Below are 13,469 nucleotides of genomic sequence, written 5' to 3' on the forward strand. Positions count from 1 at the left end.
TTTTCATCTCTTTTTTCTTTTACTTTCTTATGCTATGTTTTGCTTATCTCTTAAGGTCTTGGATTCATTTATTGAAAATTGTTGTACAGCTTCCACACACCAGGCTCTGTGCTAAGAGTTGGGAATACAATAGTCAGCAAAATAACCATGGCTGCTGTCCTCAGGATGCTTCTGTGGTCTGGTGGTTTAGAGTTGAACTCAAACTTTGATTCTTTTTGTTTGTTTAATAATAAAAGCACTTATATATATGTATATGTATCTTAGTGTAGATTTGGCTATATTCTACAGCTTTTGCTATGCAGTAATATTCTCCTTATTATTGTGTAAATCCCTATGTATGATGCTGAATCATATAAAATTGTTGATATTCAGTCATTTGTTAAGCTATAGAAATGGCAATTTCATATAGCTCAACATAAATAATTTTTTAAATTAATAGACTTTATGTTTTAGAGCAGTTTTATGTTTGTAGAACAATTGAACAGAAAGCACAGAGCTCATATATACCCCTCACCACACCCCTCCTCTCCCCACAGTTGCCCCTGTTATGAACATCTTGCATTAACTGTGTTACATTTGTTACAGTTGAAGAGCCAATATTCATACATTATTATTAACTAATGTCCATAGTTTACATTAGGGTTCACTCTTTGCCTTGTATGGTATATGGGCTTTGACAAATGTATAGTGACATGTATCCACCATTACAGTATTGTACAGAATAGTTTCACTGCCCTAAAAATCCCTGGGTTCCACGTATTCGTCTCTCTCTTCTCTTGCTCTTCCCAAACTCCTGGCAACCACGGATATTTTCACTGCCTCCATAGTTTTCCCTTTTCCAAAATGTCATATAGTTGGAATCATACGGTATGTGGCCTTTTCAGACTGGTTTCTTTCACTTAGTAATATGCATTTAAGGTTCCTCCATGTCTTTCATGGCTTGATAGCTCGTTTCTTTTTATCACTGAGTAACGTTCCATTGTCTGGATGTACCATTGTTTATCCATTCACCTGCTGAAGGACATCTTGGTTGCTTTTAAGTTCTGGCAATTATAAAGCTGCTATAAACATTCACATACAGGTTTTTATGTGGAAATAACTCTTCAACTCATTTTAGTAAATATCAAGGAGCACAGTTGCTAGGTTGTATGGTAAGAGTATGTTTAGTTTTTTAAGAAACTGCCAAATTGTCTTCCAAAGTGGTTGTACCATTTTGTGGTCCCACCAGCAATGAATGGAGTTCCTCTTGCTCCGCGTGCTCTCCAGCCTTTGGTGTTGTCAGTGTTCCAGACTTTGGCCATTGTCATAGGTGTGTAGTGGTATCTCATTGTTGTTTTAATTTGCATTTCCCTGATGACATATGATGTAAAGCATCTTTTCAGGTGCTTATTTGCCATCTGTATATCCTCTTTGGGGAGGTATCTGTAAAGACCTTTTGCCCGTTTTTTAATTTGATTGTTTATTTTCTTACTGTTAAGTTTTAAGAGTTCTTTGCTGGAATAACCAGTCCTTTATCAGATATCTTTTGCAAATATTTTCTTCCAGTCTGTGGCTTGTCTTTTCACTCTCTTGACAATGTCCAAATAGACTTTTGAGATTTGAATTTCAATGAGAAATCGAGGGAACTGTCTACCAGAGACTGCTAGTTAGAGTTAGGTCCCATTTTTATTCATAAGTCTGATATGAAATGTCTGATGGGAAAACATTTTGAATATTGTGACAGATTTGATAGAGGGAAAAAATCATATGAATTGCAGTTCATTTGTCAGTTGTTTGGTATAATAGGATTGTGGTTATGGAAATAAAGGATTTGGAAACCTCACTTATTTTGTAGTAATAATTAAGAAGTTTAGTTTGGCCAGTTTGAAAGGAATATAAAGAAAAAGTATAAAATGTTGAAAGATAAATACTGGCCGACCTCACTGTTAGGCAAATTGTGTATTTTAAGATTATCCGACTTGATAAAGACCTGTACAAACAACTCCCTTTAGTGTTATTGAACTGCTCATTCATTGGTACCTATGGGATGTCAGTTTTAGTCCTGACTCATTCATTCATTCATCATCCATTCATCAATTCTGTCTTTGGTCAAGTGATATATTATTATTTTGTTCCTTATATGTAATTTTGGATGATGTTAATGGATGTAAAAAATATTTTTGAAAAAATTCTTACTTTTTAGAAAGACTCACTTCATAATAACTTCATATTTAAATTTATGTATTGAATTTACACATTAAGAGATATATTGTAAAAACAATTTGAGAACATAGTTAGATTTCCAAACAAAATTTACAGTTGCATGTGATCAAAGATCAATTCTGTGAAAGTCTGTGGCTTTTAGTTTTGTAAATCTTCTATAAGATGTAGTGAAGAAGGACAAGGACAGTATTTCTCTTTTAAATTAATATATTTTAAAATGCATATATAATAGGAAATAAACTTGTGAGGAGGATAGGAACTTTAATTATAACCTATTTCAAATTATCTTCAAAATAAATATATCCTTGTTTTAGTATATGAAACTGGAATGAATTTTAACTTAAGATAGTAATTTGTTTTGCATAATGTTATTTTTCATAGAGATGTTCTTTAGAATACCTTATCAAAAATGTGCATTTTAGGGGCCGGCCCCATGGCTGAGTAGTTAAGTTCTCCATCTCTGCTTTGGTGGCATCACTCATCAGGCCACGCTGAGGCGGCGTCCCACATGACACAACTGGAAGGACCCACAACTAAAATACACAACTATGTACCGGGGGTATTTGGGGAGAAAAATCAAAAAAGAAAAGAAGATTGGCAACAGTTGTTAGCTCAGGGGCCAATCTTTAAGAAGAAAAAAAAATGTGCATTTTATATTGCCTACTTTAAAAATTCTTGCCTGTTAATGAAGTTTACAAATTCCTTGAGGGAGATTAGAGGACACTCATGTATACATGCGTACATAGACACACGTAGACATATATGTATTACATACACATATTTTTTTCTGTCTGCGCTGTCTGTGGAACTCAGTCATGACAATGAATGTTTATCACTTTGTTGTATTCAATCATTTAAATTCAGTTTATTGTGGAAGAAAGAATATTAGGTTAGAGAAATTAGAAACCCTTTGTTCAGTTAGGTTTTTAAAATAAAGTAATAACTACTTTCTTTTCTAGCTCTGTGATTGGTTGCGTGTTAATGAAGGCTGTTTTAGGCGACTCTCAACTTGTAGCTCCACTGGACTCAGTGAAACAGCCTCTTTAAATGCTTACGTCAGGAACCTCGTTCAAGAGTATGTTAAGTCGCCTGCTTGGGAAAGTAAGTCTGAAGTCATTCTTATGGATTGATATAACCAAAATATTTTCAAAGAACTTTTGGCTAGTTTTTCAGATCAAGATATAGGTTTAACCAAATGTGTGCCTATTTGCTGTGAATGTGAATGATGTGAATAACGGAATGTAAAAATAGTGTTTCCTAATTTGTACTTTATCTGTTCCAGGACTTGAAATTTTAAACTATTTTACATGTTTTAAGAAACTCGCAAGTTGCCGGAGTAGGAATTAGACACATAAATTGATTATTCCACAGTTACTGAGTCTTTGTGGGCTGGATGTTGCAGGTGTGGTTTTGGAGCCTCTGTAGTGGAAATATTGATAAATAAATGTGTTTATCTTTTGTTTTCAAAGCATTGCATTTAGTGTGAACTGATTTTGAAAAGGAATTTTAGAGAAAAATTATATTTGTAAGGATGATTTTGTTAGTTTTTTCTTTTTACCAGATACTTAGCAAAGAGCAATTTTGCGCCTTCTTTGGGGAACTATGTAAGACTGCGTGAGGGAAGAACTATCAGCAGATTCATTAATTAGGATTCTTTTTACGTTTCTAATGCTTCCTCTTCATTACAGGCATTAGTGATAATTTGGGTAAATTGCATCTTTGAATTTAACGTGCCTTAAATCTCCTGGCTTTGTCTCAGACCAAGTCATTTCCCGTGACTGATTTCTCTAGTCTGATCATGGAATAAGTCTTAAATGATCAGATAATTATCCTTCCAGAAGACTTGAGTTTCTCTGTTCTTCTTCGAGCATTTCTCTTTTGTATTTTATTCCCTCTGCTGTCTAGTGAGTTTTATGTGCTGTTACTTGGGAGAGTCTTTTGTTAGGCCTATAGAAGTAAATAAAATGTAGTCATTACTAGAGTAAACATAGATTAGACTCCCTAAAATATCTATAGAACTTGTTGTATAATTCAGAGTATGTAACAGCATCAGATCTGATTAAATTACTCGAAATTGGTTGAAACAAGATTTTTAGAGTTTCTCCTTTAACACTTCTAGGACTTAAAATATACAATTTAATGTAATATGCTATTTTAAGTTTTTAAAAAACTGATTTCAAGTACAAAGGAGACATTTGTGTGTGCGCACTTAAGATTTTTGTTTTGACTTTTAATGCCCTTGACTAAGTGCTTTTATAAAATTACTGGTCAGTTTTCAGAACAAGTTAATAAATTCCAAACCAAGCATTATTTAGCGTGAGTTTTTGAGCATAAAATACATAAAATATTCAAATTTGTTTTTATATAAAGACTCATCAGCCAAAACACTATTTTCAATCAGATTCTGCATCTAAAGTAGCTTTTTCTTTGGGTTTTGACATGGAACAGATAGTTTTTACACTATTTATTAAGCAAACATATATCAAATATTTTCTGAGTGCCAGGTATCGGAGTTACAGAGATAAAAGGTAGACGTCTGCCCTCAGAGAGAGCATGATGTAGCACTGGATGTGTGTGTATATATGTGCGTGTATATATCATGTGTATGGTATGTAAAACAACAAAACAAAGCAACAACAAAAACCACACAAAACCAACATCATCAACAAACAAAAATGTTGAAGAGCTTTCAGAGCAGGCTTTCTGAAATGGAGAAAGTGAGACATCATTTGGAAACAGCAGAAAAGGCTTGTCAAAGCTTAGAAGTGCCAAGATCAACCATAGAGTAAAATATATTTGGAGAAATTTATACTTAAGTCGGACAATCCATCATAAAGGGTGTTGCTGTGTATAGATTTTGTAGTTAAATGATGTGCCTGCTTAAAGTGTAACCAAGAAATTTGGAAATTTGGAATGATCCCAAAGTAATATATTGCAGCTGTACAACAGATTTTAAAGACAGCTTTATTGAAGTCTAATTGACGTATATTAAACTGCACATATTTAAACTGTACAATGTGATGGGTTTTGACCTATGTGTACGCTCGTGAAACTGTCAGCGTAACAAAATAAGGAACATAGCCATCACCCTCAAAAGTGTGTTTCTGCCTCTTTGTGATCCCCGTCTCCCACTTCTACCTGCCTCTCCTCCATCCCCAGACAAGTCCTGATACACTTTCTGACACTGTAGATCAGTTTGCATTTTAAAGAGTTACACTCAATTTTTAAAATTTGTGCTAGCAAGATTTGACTGACGATTCAGGGTCAAATTGCATTAAGATGATTAAAGATAGCCGTGATTCTTTTGTTTCTTTAAAACCATTGTTGCCTCTACTTTTCTAGCTTCAATGAGAGAAAAGGGAGAGTAAGTAAGGAATTCTCTGCCAGTGATTCAGTGTGTGGTTTCTAAACCAGTAACATCAGCATCACCTGGAAACTTTTTAGAAATGTGAATTCTTGAGCTTTATCCCAAACCTATTGAATCAGGAACTCTGGGTGTGGGGCTCACCCTCTGTGTTTTAACAAGCCCTCCAGCTGATTCTGACACAAACGGAAGTTTGAGACCCACTGCTCTGTAGCGTGGACTTGTTTAGTATGGTGGTGAAGTTCTCAGGAAGCAGCGTGCGAGAGTGTGTCCTCTTTGGAGGGGTCAGACGCTCTATTGTTATTGGCCTGGTTCGGTGGCACTCCTTGAAATCAGAAATCCTTAAAAGTCCACTACATTTCTGATTTTGGATTTTGGATTTTTTTGCTGAGGAAGATTCGTCCTGAGCTAACATCTGTGCCAGTCTTTCTCTATTTTGTATGTGGGTCACTGCCACAGCATGGCTGACTATGAGTGGTGCAGGTCTGTGCCTGGGAACCGAACCTGGGCCACTGAAGCAGGGTGTGCTGAGCTTAATCACTAGGCCATGGGGCTGGCCCCCCTGAGTTTCTGATTTTTAACCTTCTCTGTCTGTATCCAAGGTGAAAAATTCCTTAGGATTTCAAAAAGGATCTGTGTTTCTAGAACTCTGCTATTGGTATTTCACTGGAGGCAAGTGAGAACTATCTGGTTAGCCACTTTGAAGACTCCCAACATGTGTGCTGTCCATACTAAAATGTGTGGTGTTTATACCCAAAGGCTTCCAGCTCACATGCTTAAGTGCCACTGTGATCGGAAATATTTCATTCTCAAAAAAGCACCCCCACCATCCCCACCCACCCACCTCCTATGAGATCAGAAGGTATCTGATTATATGATTGCTAATGAAAATATAGGGAACTGAATAGTGTATTGGCATTTGATTTCATTCAGTCTTCATTTATGAATGAATTTTTAATGTAAATGTAGGATGTAAAGTATTAATGTGAGTAAAAATGTTTCAGAGAAAAAATTTTAATTCACCTTTGTAAAATTTATGAAGGTAACCTAAGTTTTTCTATATAGATTTAGATTTTTTATTGATAACTAAATGGCATTTATAGCATTTTTAAAAATAATATATAGTAAAGTTTATTCTTCTGTTGTATTTCTAAACTGAGTTGTCCTACATGCAAGTATGTTTTTAGTATTGTCTATCTTCTGTACTATTCTAATAAATTTGTATCAAAATATATTAAATTACCCCCAAAATATATTAGAATGTTTGAAAAAACATTCTTAATGATTTTAAGTATTTGAACCATTGGGCTGGAAAATCAGATCTCTTACCTAAATTTTTCTTAGGAGTTGAGTTGAAAAGTATAATCTTACTAGAGTAGTATATCATGAATGAAAAAGAAATCTTCTATCCATGACTTATTTTAATTTAACTGGCTTTCAGAGGGAGGAAAATATTAATTTTATCTGTAACCAAATTGTCTCTTCCAAAACATGTTCTGGGAAATTTGCATATATTATTTAATTTTTATAATAGACCTAAGTAAAGTCATAGGTTTTATTAGTTTGACTTCATGGAAGATGACGTAAGCTTTCTGAGAGGGTAACCACTGTCCCAAGGTCCCACAGCTAATAAGCCATAGGACTGGGGTTCAAACGCAGGTCTGAGACCCCAAAGCCTTTGTGTCTGTATCCATTCCATCCACCTTCTGGTTACATTTTAGGGAAATCTCTTCTCTCAGCTGAAATACTGGAATTGTCTCTTAACCAGTCACCTTGCATCTACTCTTGCTTCTCCCACAGTCTCTTTTCTACATAGTACCTAGAGAAAGCTTTTTAAAATACAAATTTCATTCTACAAATTTTTCTTCCTCTTTGTATATATTCGGCTTAACGTTCAGTGGCTTCCTCTTGCCTTTAGGATAAAGACAGAAATCCTTTATGTGGCCAACAGAGTCCCCCTCTCTATCCTTCCTGTTTCTGTAACCTCATCTTTGGTACCCCCTCACACTTGTGTACCCCAGCCACATGGGCCTCCTGCCATCTCCTGGAGTGTGCCGTGCTCTCTCTGCCAGAGCACCTTTGACGTACTCTTCCTTCTGTCTGGAAAGGTCTTGTCTCCCTTCACCTTCTCTTTCTTTCTCAGCCTTCACACTCAGCCCAATTGTCGTTTCTTCAGAGTAACTTCCTGTTTCTCCCCAGATGAGGGCCTATCCTCCTAGTGTACTCCGCTAGCACCATTGGTAGCCCTCACCACAATTATCATTTTACATTTCTTTGTATATTCTTTGATGAATGCTTTTCTCCTCTACTGCCCTGTAAATTTCATGAGCATAGGAACTATTGTGTCTGCAACACCTAGGTCAGTGAATGGGGTCTAGTAAGTGTGCAAAGATTTGTTTTTAATTCATATTTAATTGTGTATAACAATGAGCTATGTAGGGTGTCCCATTGTATTTCATCTCAGCTCTATTTCTCTAATAGTTTAATATTGATAAGGTATAATCATTTAGCTGTTTTGTTTTTGAAACATCATCTTTGAAGGATTTTGTTAATGCTTTGCAAACCTTTTGTTATTTAAGCAGGGGAAAACTGCTTTATGCCTGATTGGTTTGAGGCCAGGCTTGTTGCTATGATGGTCTTGCTGGCTGTAGATGTGGAAGGAATGAAGATTCAATATAGGTAAGTGTTTCTAATCTTGAAAAGAAAGCTTAAAAAAAAGGGCTAATCAGGTTTATGGTGCCTATTCAGGCTTTTCCATGCTTAGTATGGGATTAATTACAGTGTATTAAAGGAAGGAACTAGAACATTGGTAATATACTAAAGAAATGTTTAGAATTAACAATAAATTGGGGCCAGCCCAGTGGGGCAGTGGTTAAGTTCACATGCTCCACTTCAGTGGCCCAGGATTCCCAGGTTTGGATCCTGGTTGTGAACCTACACACCGATCATCAAGCCAGGCTGTGGAGGTGTCCCGTATACAAAGTAGAGGAAGATTGGCACAGATGTTGGCTCAGGGACCATCTTCCTCAGACAAAAAGAGGAAGATTGGCAACAGATGTTAGCTCAGGGCCAATCTTCCTCACACAAAAACCCCTAAAAAACCCCCCAAAACAATAAATTAATAGGAATAGGGGCTTATTAGTCCTTTTAGGTTAGTAAGTTAAACTGTTGGAGAAGGTCAAAAAAACTGCATGCAGTAATCACTGGTTTTATATGAGAATGTTACAAGAACTGGTTGTAAGGTCCTAGCATAAGATTAGGTAATTTGCTGGATTTGGCCTCTTTGTAAAATGTGTAATTATAAATAAGATAAAGATAAAACAATCTCATTTGTATTTTGAGAAAGTGAGCAGATCAGTTCTCGCTAGATTACAGTTGTTACAAAAGCAGCCTCAGTAGGTTGTGTATTTGCATGACATGCAGTTAATTTGATTAACATCAAATTTCCTGTCTAGACAAAGTTTTAGTACTAAAGTTGGTTATAATAGTTTTTCATATATCCTTAATTCCTTGTATTTTTTTTTTTTTTTAACATGCCTTGTTTCCTTGACTAGCGTCTGTTTTTTTTTGAATTATTGAAGCAGAGTCTCCGTGTTTTAGTTTGGAAATCAGGTGGATATAGGATTTCCTTCATGCTGTGCCTAGAGCTGGTGCAGTATGTTCTTCCCTGTGCTTTCCTCCCTGGTGAATCGCTGCCCTCAGTGAGAAGGCGCAGGTGGAAAGATCAGTCCTAATAGGGGCTGGATGTTTGGATCATCTGTAAGATTAATTCTGTCTAATTGAATCCGTTAGCTAACCAATTCCATAAATTATAGATGGGAAATAATTTCTATATGCTTTTGAAATGCTTGATTTGGGCATGTCTTTTAATACCTAGTGAAAAGCGGAGAACACAGAATGTATTAAGGATATTCTTAGATCCTCTTCTGGATGCCCTTATGAAGTTTGGTACAAATGCCTACATGCCCTTGCTGAAAACTGACAGATGCCTCCAGTTGCTGTTGAAGTTATTGCACACTTGCTTGTTGAAAGGTTCCAGTACCCAAGATGGTGAGGATAACTAGTTTCTGTTGGTGTCTTGCTTGGTCTATTGTTGGTATTGAGAATGAGAGGAAATTCCTGACCTTTTAAAATAACAGGACCACTTCATGCATTCAACAGATATTTACTGAGGGTCTCCTGGTGATGCCGGGGATGCAGCTGTGAAGGACCAGCACTGAGTGTCTGCCCTCATGGAGCTGACTTCCTAGTGTTTACATTCTTGGTTACTGTTGATTTTAGAATGTGATGTCATTTGCTTTTTTTTTTTTAATGTATGCTTGATCATTGATTTCCAGACCATCAGAAATGATCACTATTTCGTATATGTTTAAGCCAGATCCATTTCTAATTGCCAGTATGAAGAAAGTAACCTAACCCATGAGAATGGCAGTAATTTTATAATTACTTGTTTTGAAATATATTCATCTCTGAGCACCTTTTATGTATACTTCATGTAAAAAGTATAGTGGTAGTAGATAGAAACATTAAGCTCTTTCTTCTCCCCTTAAGCTAAGATCTATGTAAAACAGTATTTGAAAACCCATGGACATTACAGATGACAATATTGATGGGTAAACCTTGATTCCCAATCCTTTCTGATCAATTTCACTTGGAATTTTAGAAATTTGCTATTTAAAAATTCTAGAGAGTTGTTGGTATTAGGTTAAACCTGAGGATAACATTGATAGGTTAGATTTTAATATATGCTTATAAAATATTAAAGCTTGAGCCGGCCTGGTGGCACAGCGGTTAAGTTCGCACGTTCCGCTTCTCGGCAGCCCTGGTTTTTGCCGGTTCGGATCCTGTGTGCGGACGTGGCACCGCTTGGCAAAAGCCATGCTGTGGTAGGCATCCCACGTATAAAGTAGAGGAAGATGGGCATGGATGTTAGCTCAGGGCCAGTCTTCCTCAGCAAAAAAGAGGAGGACTGGCAGTAGTTAGCTCAGGGCTAATCTTCCTCCAAAAAATTAAAAAAAAATATTAAAGCTAGGTTTCAAGTTCTGATATTTTTGATAATGGTAACAGAACCAAATGCTGTACACATAACAGTAACTTTATAAAATTTTCAACTCCTTAAGAGTATAAATTTGGGTTCATTTGACATGTCTTGACTGTTTTTACTAGACTCGGTGCTTTCAGGTGCAGGACTGGGTCATGGATGCCTTTGGGAAATTGTCGTGATATTTGATACAAACATAGAGTGTGTGGTGGAGTTATGATGTGTATGATGCATAGAGTTATGATGCAAACTAATTAAGCACCCATGCACTCATCACCCAACCTGAGAACTCATTTACCTGTTACTCCTCCGTCCTCTCCTTTTGCCTTCTTATTTTGACTTATCTTTATCACTGTTATGCATTTTAAAAAATGGTTTTGCCACATATGTAGATATCCCTCAACAATATATTGTCTAGTTTTCCTGCTTTTGAGCTTTATAGAAATGTTACTTTACTGTAAGAAGTCTGCTGTAACTTTTTTCACTTAACACATTTCTAGGATTCATCCGTGTCCTTTCTTCATTCTTTTGTATAATCTTCATTGTATGGTGCCACCACACTTTCTGCATTTTCCTGTTGCTGGACATTGGATTGTATTTAGTTTATTAATGTTATGTACAGTGCTGCCATGAACACTGTCTGCATGTCTTCTGGGCCTGTGTGAGTCTCTCCAGGGTGTGTACTGGTTCTTAGGATCTGTGCATATTCAGCTTTAAAAGATAAAGAGAAATTGTTTTTCCAAGTAGTTGCGTACACATTTTATGTCCTTCCAGCAGAATGTAGGCGTTCCCATTGCTCCTCATGCATATCTCTTTTAATATTACCAAGTGAGATCAAAAGAAGTACCTGTTTAATTTAGATAGTAGTTGACTTCCAATACAACTGGTAAACCATATCAAGTTTAATTAGCTATAAATAGATCTTAATCCTGACAGGATTTCTTTGATTAGGGAAGAGGAAAATAGTTATTTCTGTTTTATAAATGAGTAAATAGTCTAGGAATTAATTGTCTAGAGGTTGGGGAGACAAAGAGGAAACAGCAAAGATACTTAGGATAAATTTACTGCTGCAAGAGAAGAGAAAAACCAGGAGAATGTGAAATCCTGGAAGCCAGTGAAGAAAGTGTTTCCAGGAGGAAAGACTGATAACTGCATCATACGCTGCTGATCAACTAAAATAAGGACCGACAGTTGACCATGGGTTTTAGGTGACCTTGACAGAAGCAATTTTGGGGCGGTGGTAGGGACAGTTCATGGAGAGGAATGGAGATACTGAGGACAGAGAGCTCTTTCAAGGGGTTTGTGTATAGAGGAGCAGAGAAATGGGGCAGTTGCTGCTGGTGGAATAAGAGAAGTTTTATTCCCTAAAGAAGGAAAAAATGTTTGTGTGCAGATGGAAGTGATTCAGCAGAGGGAAATTTTGCAGATGTGAGGAGGGGCTATTTGCTTATTGGTGTCCAGGAGGAGGTGAAAGTGCACAGGATGCAGGTTGCAAGTGGAGAGGCTGGTCTTAGACGGGAGCACCGCTAGGGAGGCAAGTGCAGGTAGGCGGGGAGCTGTAGGACATTGTGTTGTAGGAGTTCTTTTCTGATTTGTTCTGTTTTCTGAGTGAAAGCGGAAACAGGATGAGGGTGGAGGAGAAGTGTTGGAAGTTTGAGGAGTTTTGAGTATTTAGGAAAGAGGTTAGTAATGGACTAGGGAAATGTCGTAGGCTTGCTGGGAAGCTCCGGGCGTGCATTGCTGCTAGTGATCGTGCATTTGAAGTGAAGACTTCAGTATGGCTCTGTAAATACAATGCAGTCTGTGATATGAAACACCGTCTTAGACTGTATCTAATGAGATCAGTTCATGGATTGTGCATCCATATATACATAAATGAAGAATTTTTTTTAAATGATGTTCCAGTGGTTATTTTTTTTAAATTCAGAATACCTATACAATGTTTATTTTTGTATTTGAGGAAATATACTTTTAGTTACATTATAGCTCTCCCTTTAGTTACATTGGATTATATGGGCCAAAGTAACTGGCCTTAAGCAGACACACTTCTGTCCCAACTACTTGCTGAATTTGTCACAATAATGGATTTGATGCTTTTTGCTGAGTCTCACCTTTTTCCTGGGTTGCTTCTATTTTCTGGCCTTGATTAGTCTCTTGTGTCTATTTGTACTTTTCTTCCTGAGATATCTTTTATTTTTTTAAATTGTGGTAACATGTATGTAACATAAAATTTACGCTTTAACCATTTTTAAGTGTACAGTGCAGTGACGTGAAGTACATTCACATTGTTGTGCAACCATCACCACCATCCATCTCCAGAACTTTTTCATCATGCCAAACCGAATCTCTGTACTACTGGACAATAACCCTCCATTCCTCTCCCTCCCTAGCCCCTGTGAACCACTATTCTGCTTTCTGTCTCTGTGGATGTGACTACTCTATGTACCTCATATAAGTGGAATCATAAGTATTTGTCCTTTTGTGTTGGGCTTATTTCACTTAGCGTGATGTCTTCAAGGTTCATCCATGTTGTGGTGTGTCTCAGCATTTCATTTCTTTTTAAGGCTGAATAATACTCCAGTGAATATATATGCTACATTTTGTTTATCCATTCATCTGTTGATGGACATGTGGGTTTTTCCACCTTTTGGTTATGCAGATAATGCTGCTGTGAACATTGGTGTACAAACATCTGTTTGAGTCCCTGCTTTCATTTCTTTTGGGTATATACCCAGAAGTGGAATTGCTAGATCATATGGTAATTCTATGTTTAGTTTTTGAGAAACTGCCATTCTGTTTGCCATAGTCCCTGCACAATTTTACATTCCAATCAGTAGTGTACAAGGGTTCCAATTTCTCCAT

General features: G+C 36.7%; 1 protein-coding gene across 6 annotated transcripts in view; it reads left to right on the forward strand.

Annotated features, from left to right (window-relative positions):
- Positions 1–13,469, forward strand: part of TARBP1 (TAR (HIV-1) RNA binding protein 1) — an 83,965-nt gene that overhangs the window by 20,037 nt on the left and 50,459 nt on the right. For 5 of the 6 annotated variants that reach the window (XR_011496293.1, XR_011496294.1, XM_014846572.3 and 2 more), the window contains exons 10-12: positions 3,162–3,303; positions 8,146–8,245; positions 9,444–9,616. Coding sequence is in view for 4 of the 6 variants with exons in the window: in XM_014846572.3 (XP_014702058.3) it covers positions 3,162–3,303; positions 8,146–8,245; positions 9,444–9,616 (415 nt within the window). In the remaining 2 variants the exon portion in view is untranslated. The remainder of the gene's footprint in view (positions 1–3,161; positions 3,304–8,145; positions 8,246–9,443; positions 9,617–13,469) is intronic. The other variant, XM_070492439.1, reaches the window with a different exon arrangement.

This window comes from Equus asinus, chromosome 2 (genome assembly GCF_041296235.1).
Source record: "Equus asinus isolate D_3611 breed Donkey chromosome 2, EquAss-T2T_v2, whole genome shotgun sequence".
In the NCBI taxonomy this organism is placed as follows: Eukaryota; Metazoa; Chordata; class Mammalia; order Perissodactyla; family Equidae; genus Equus; species Equus asinus.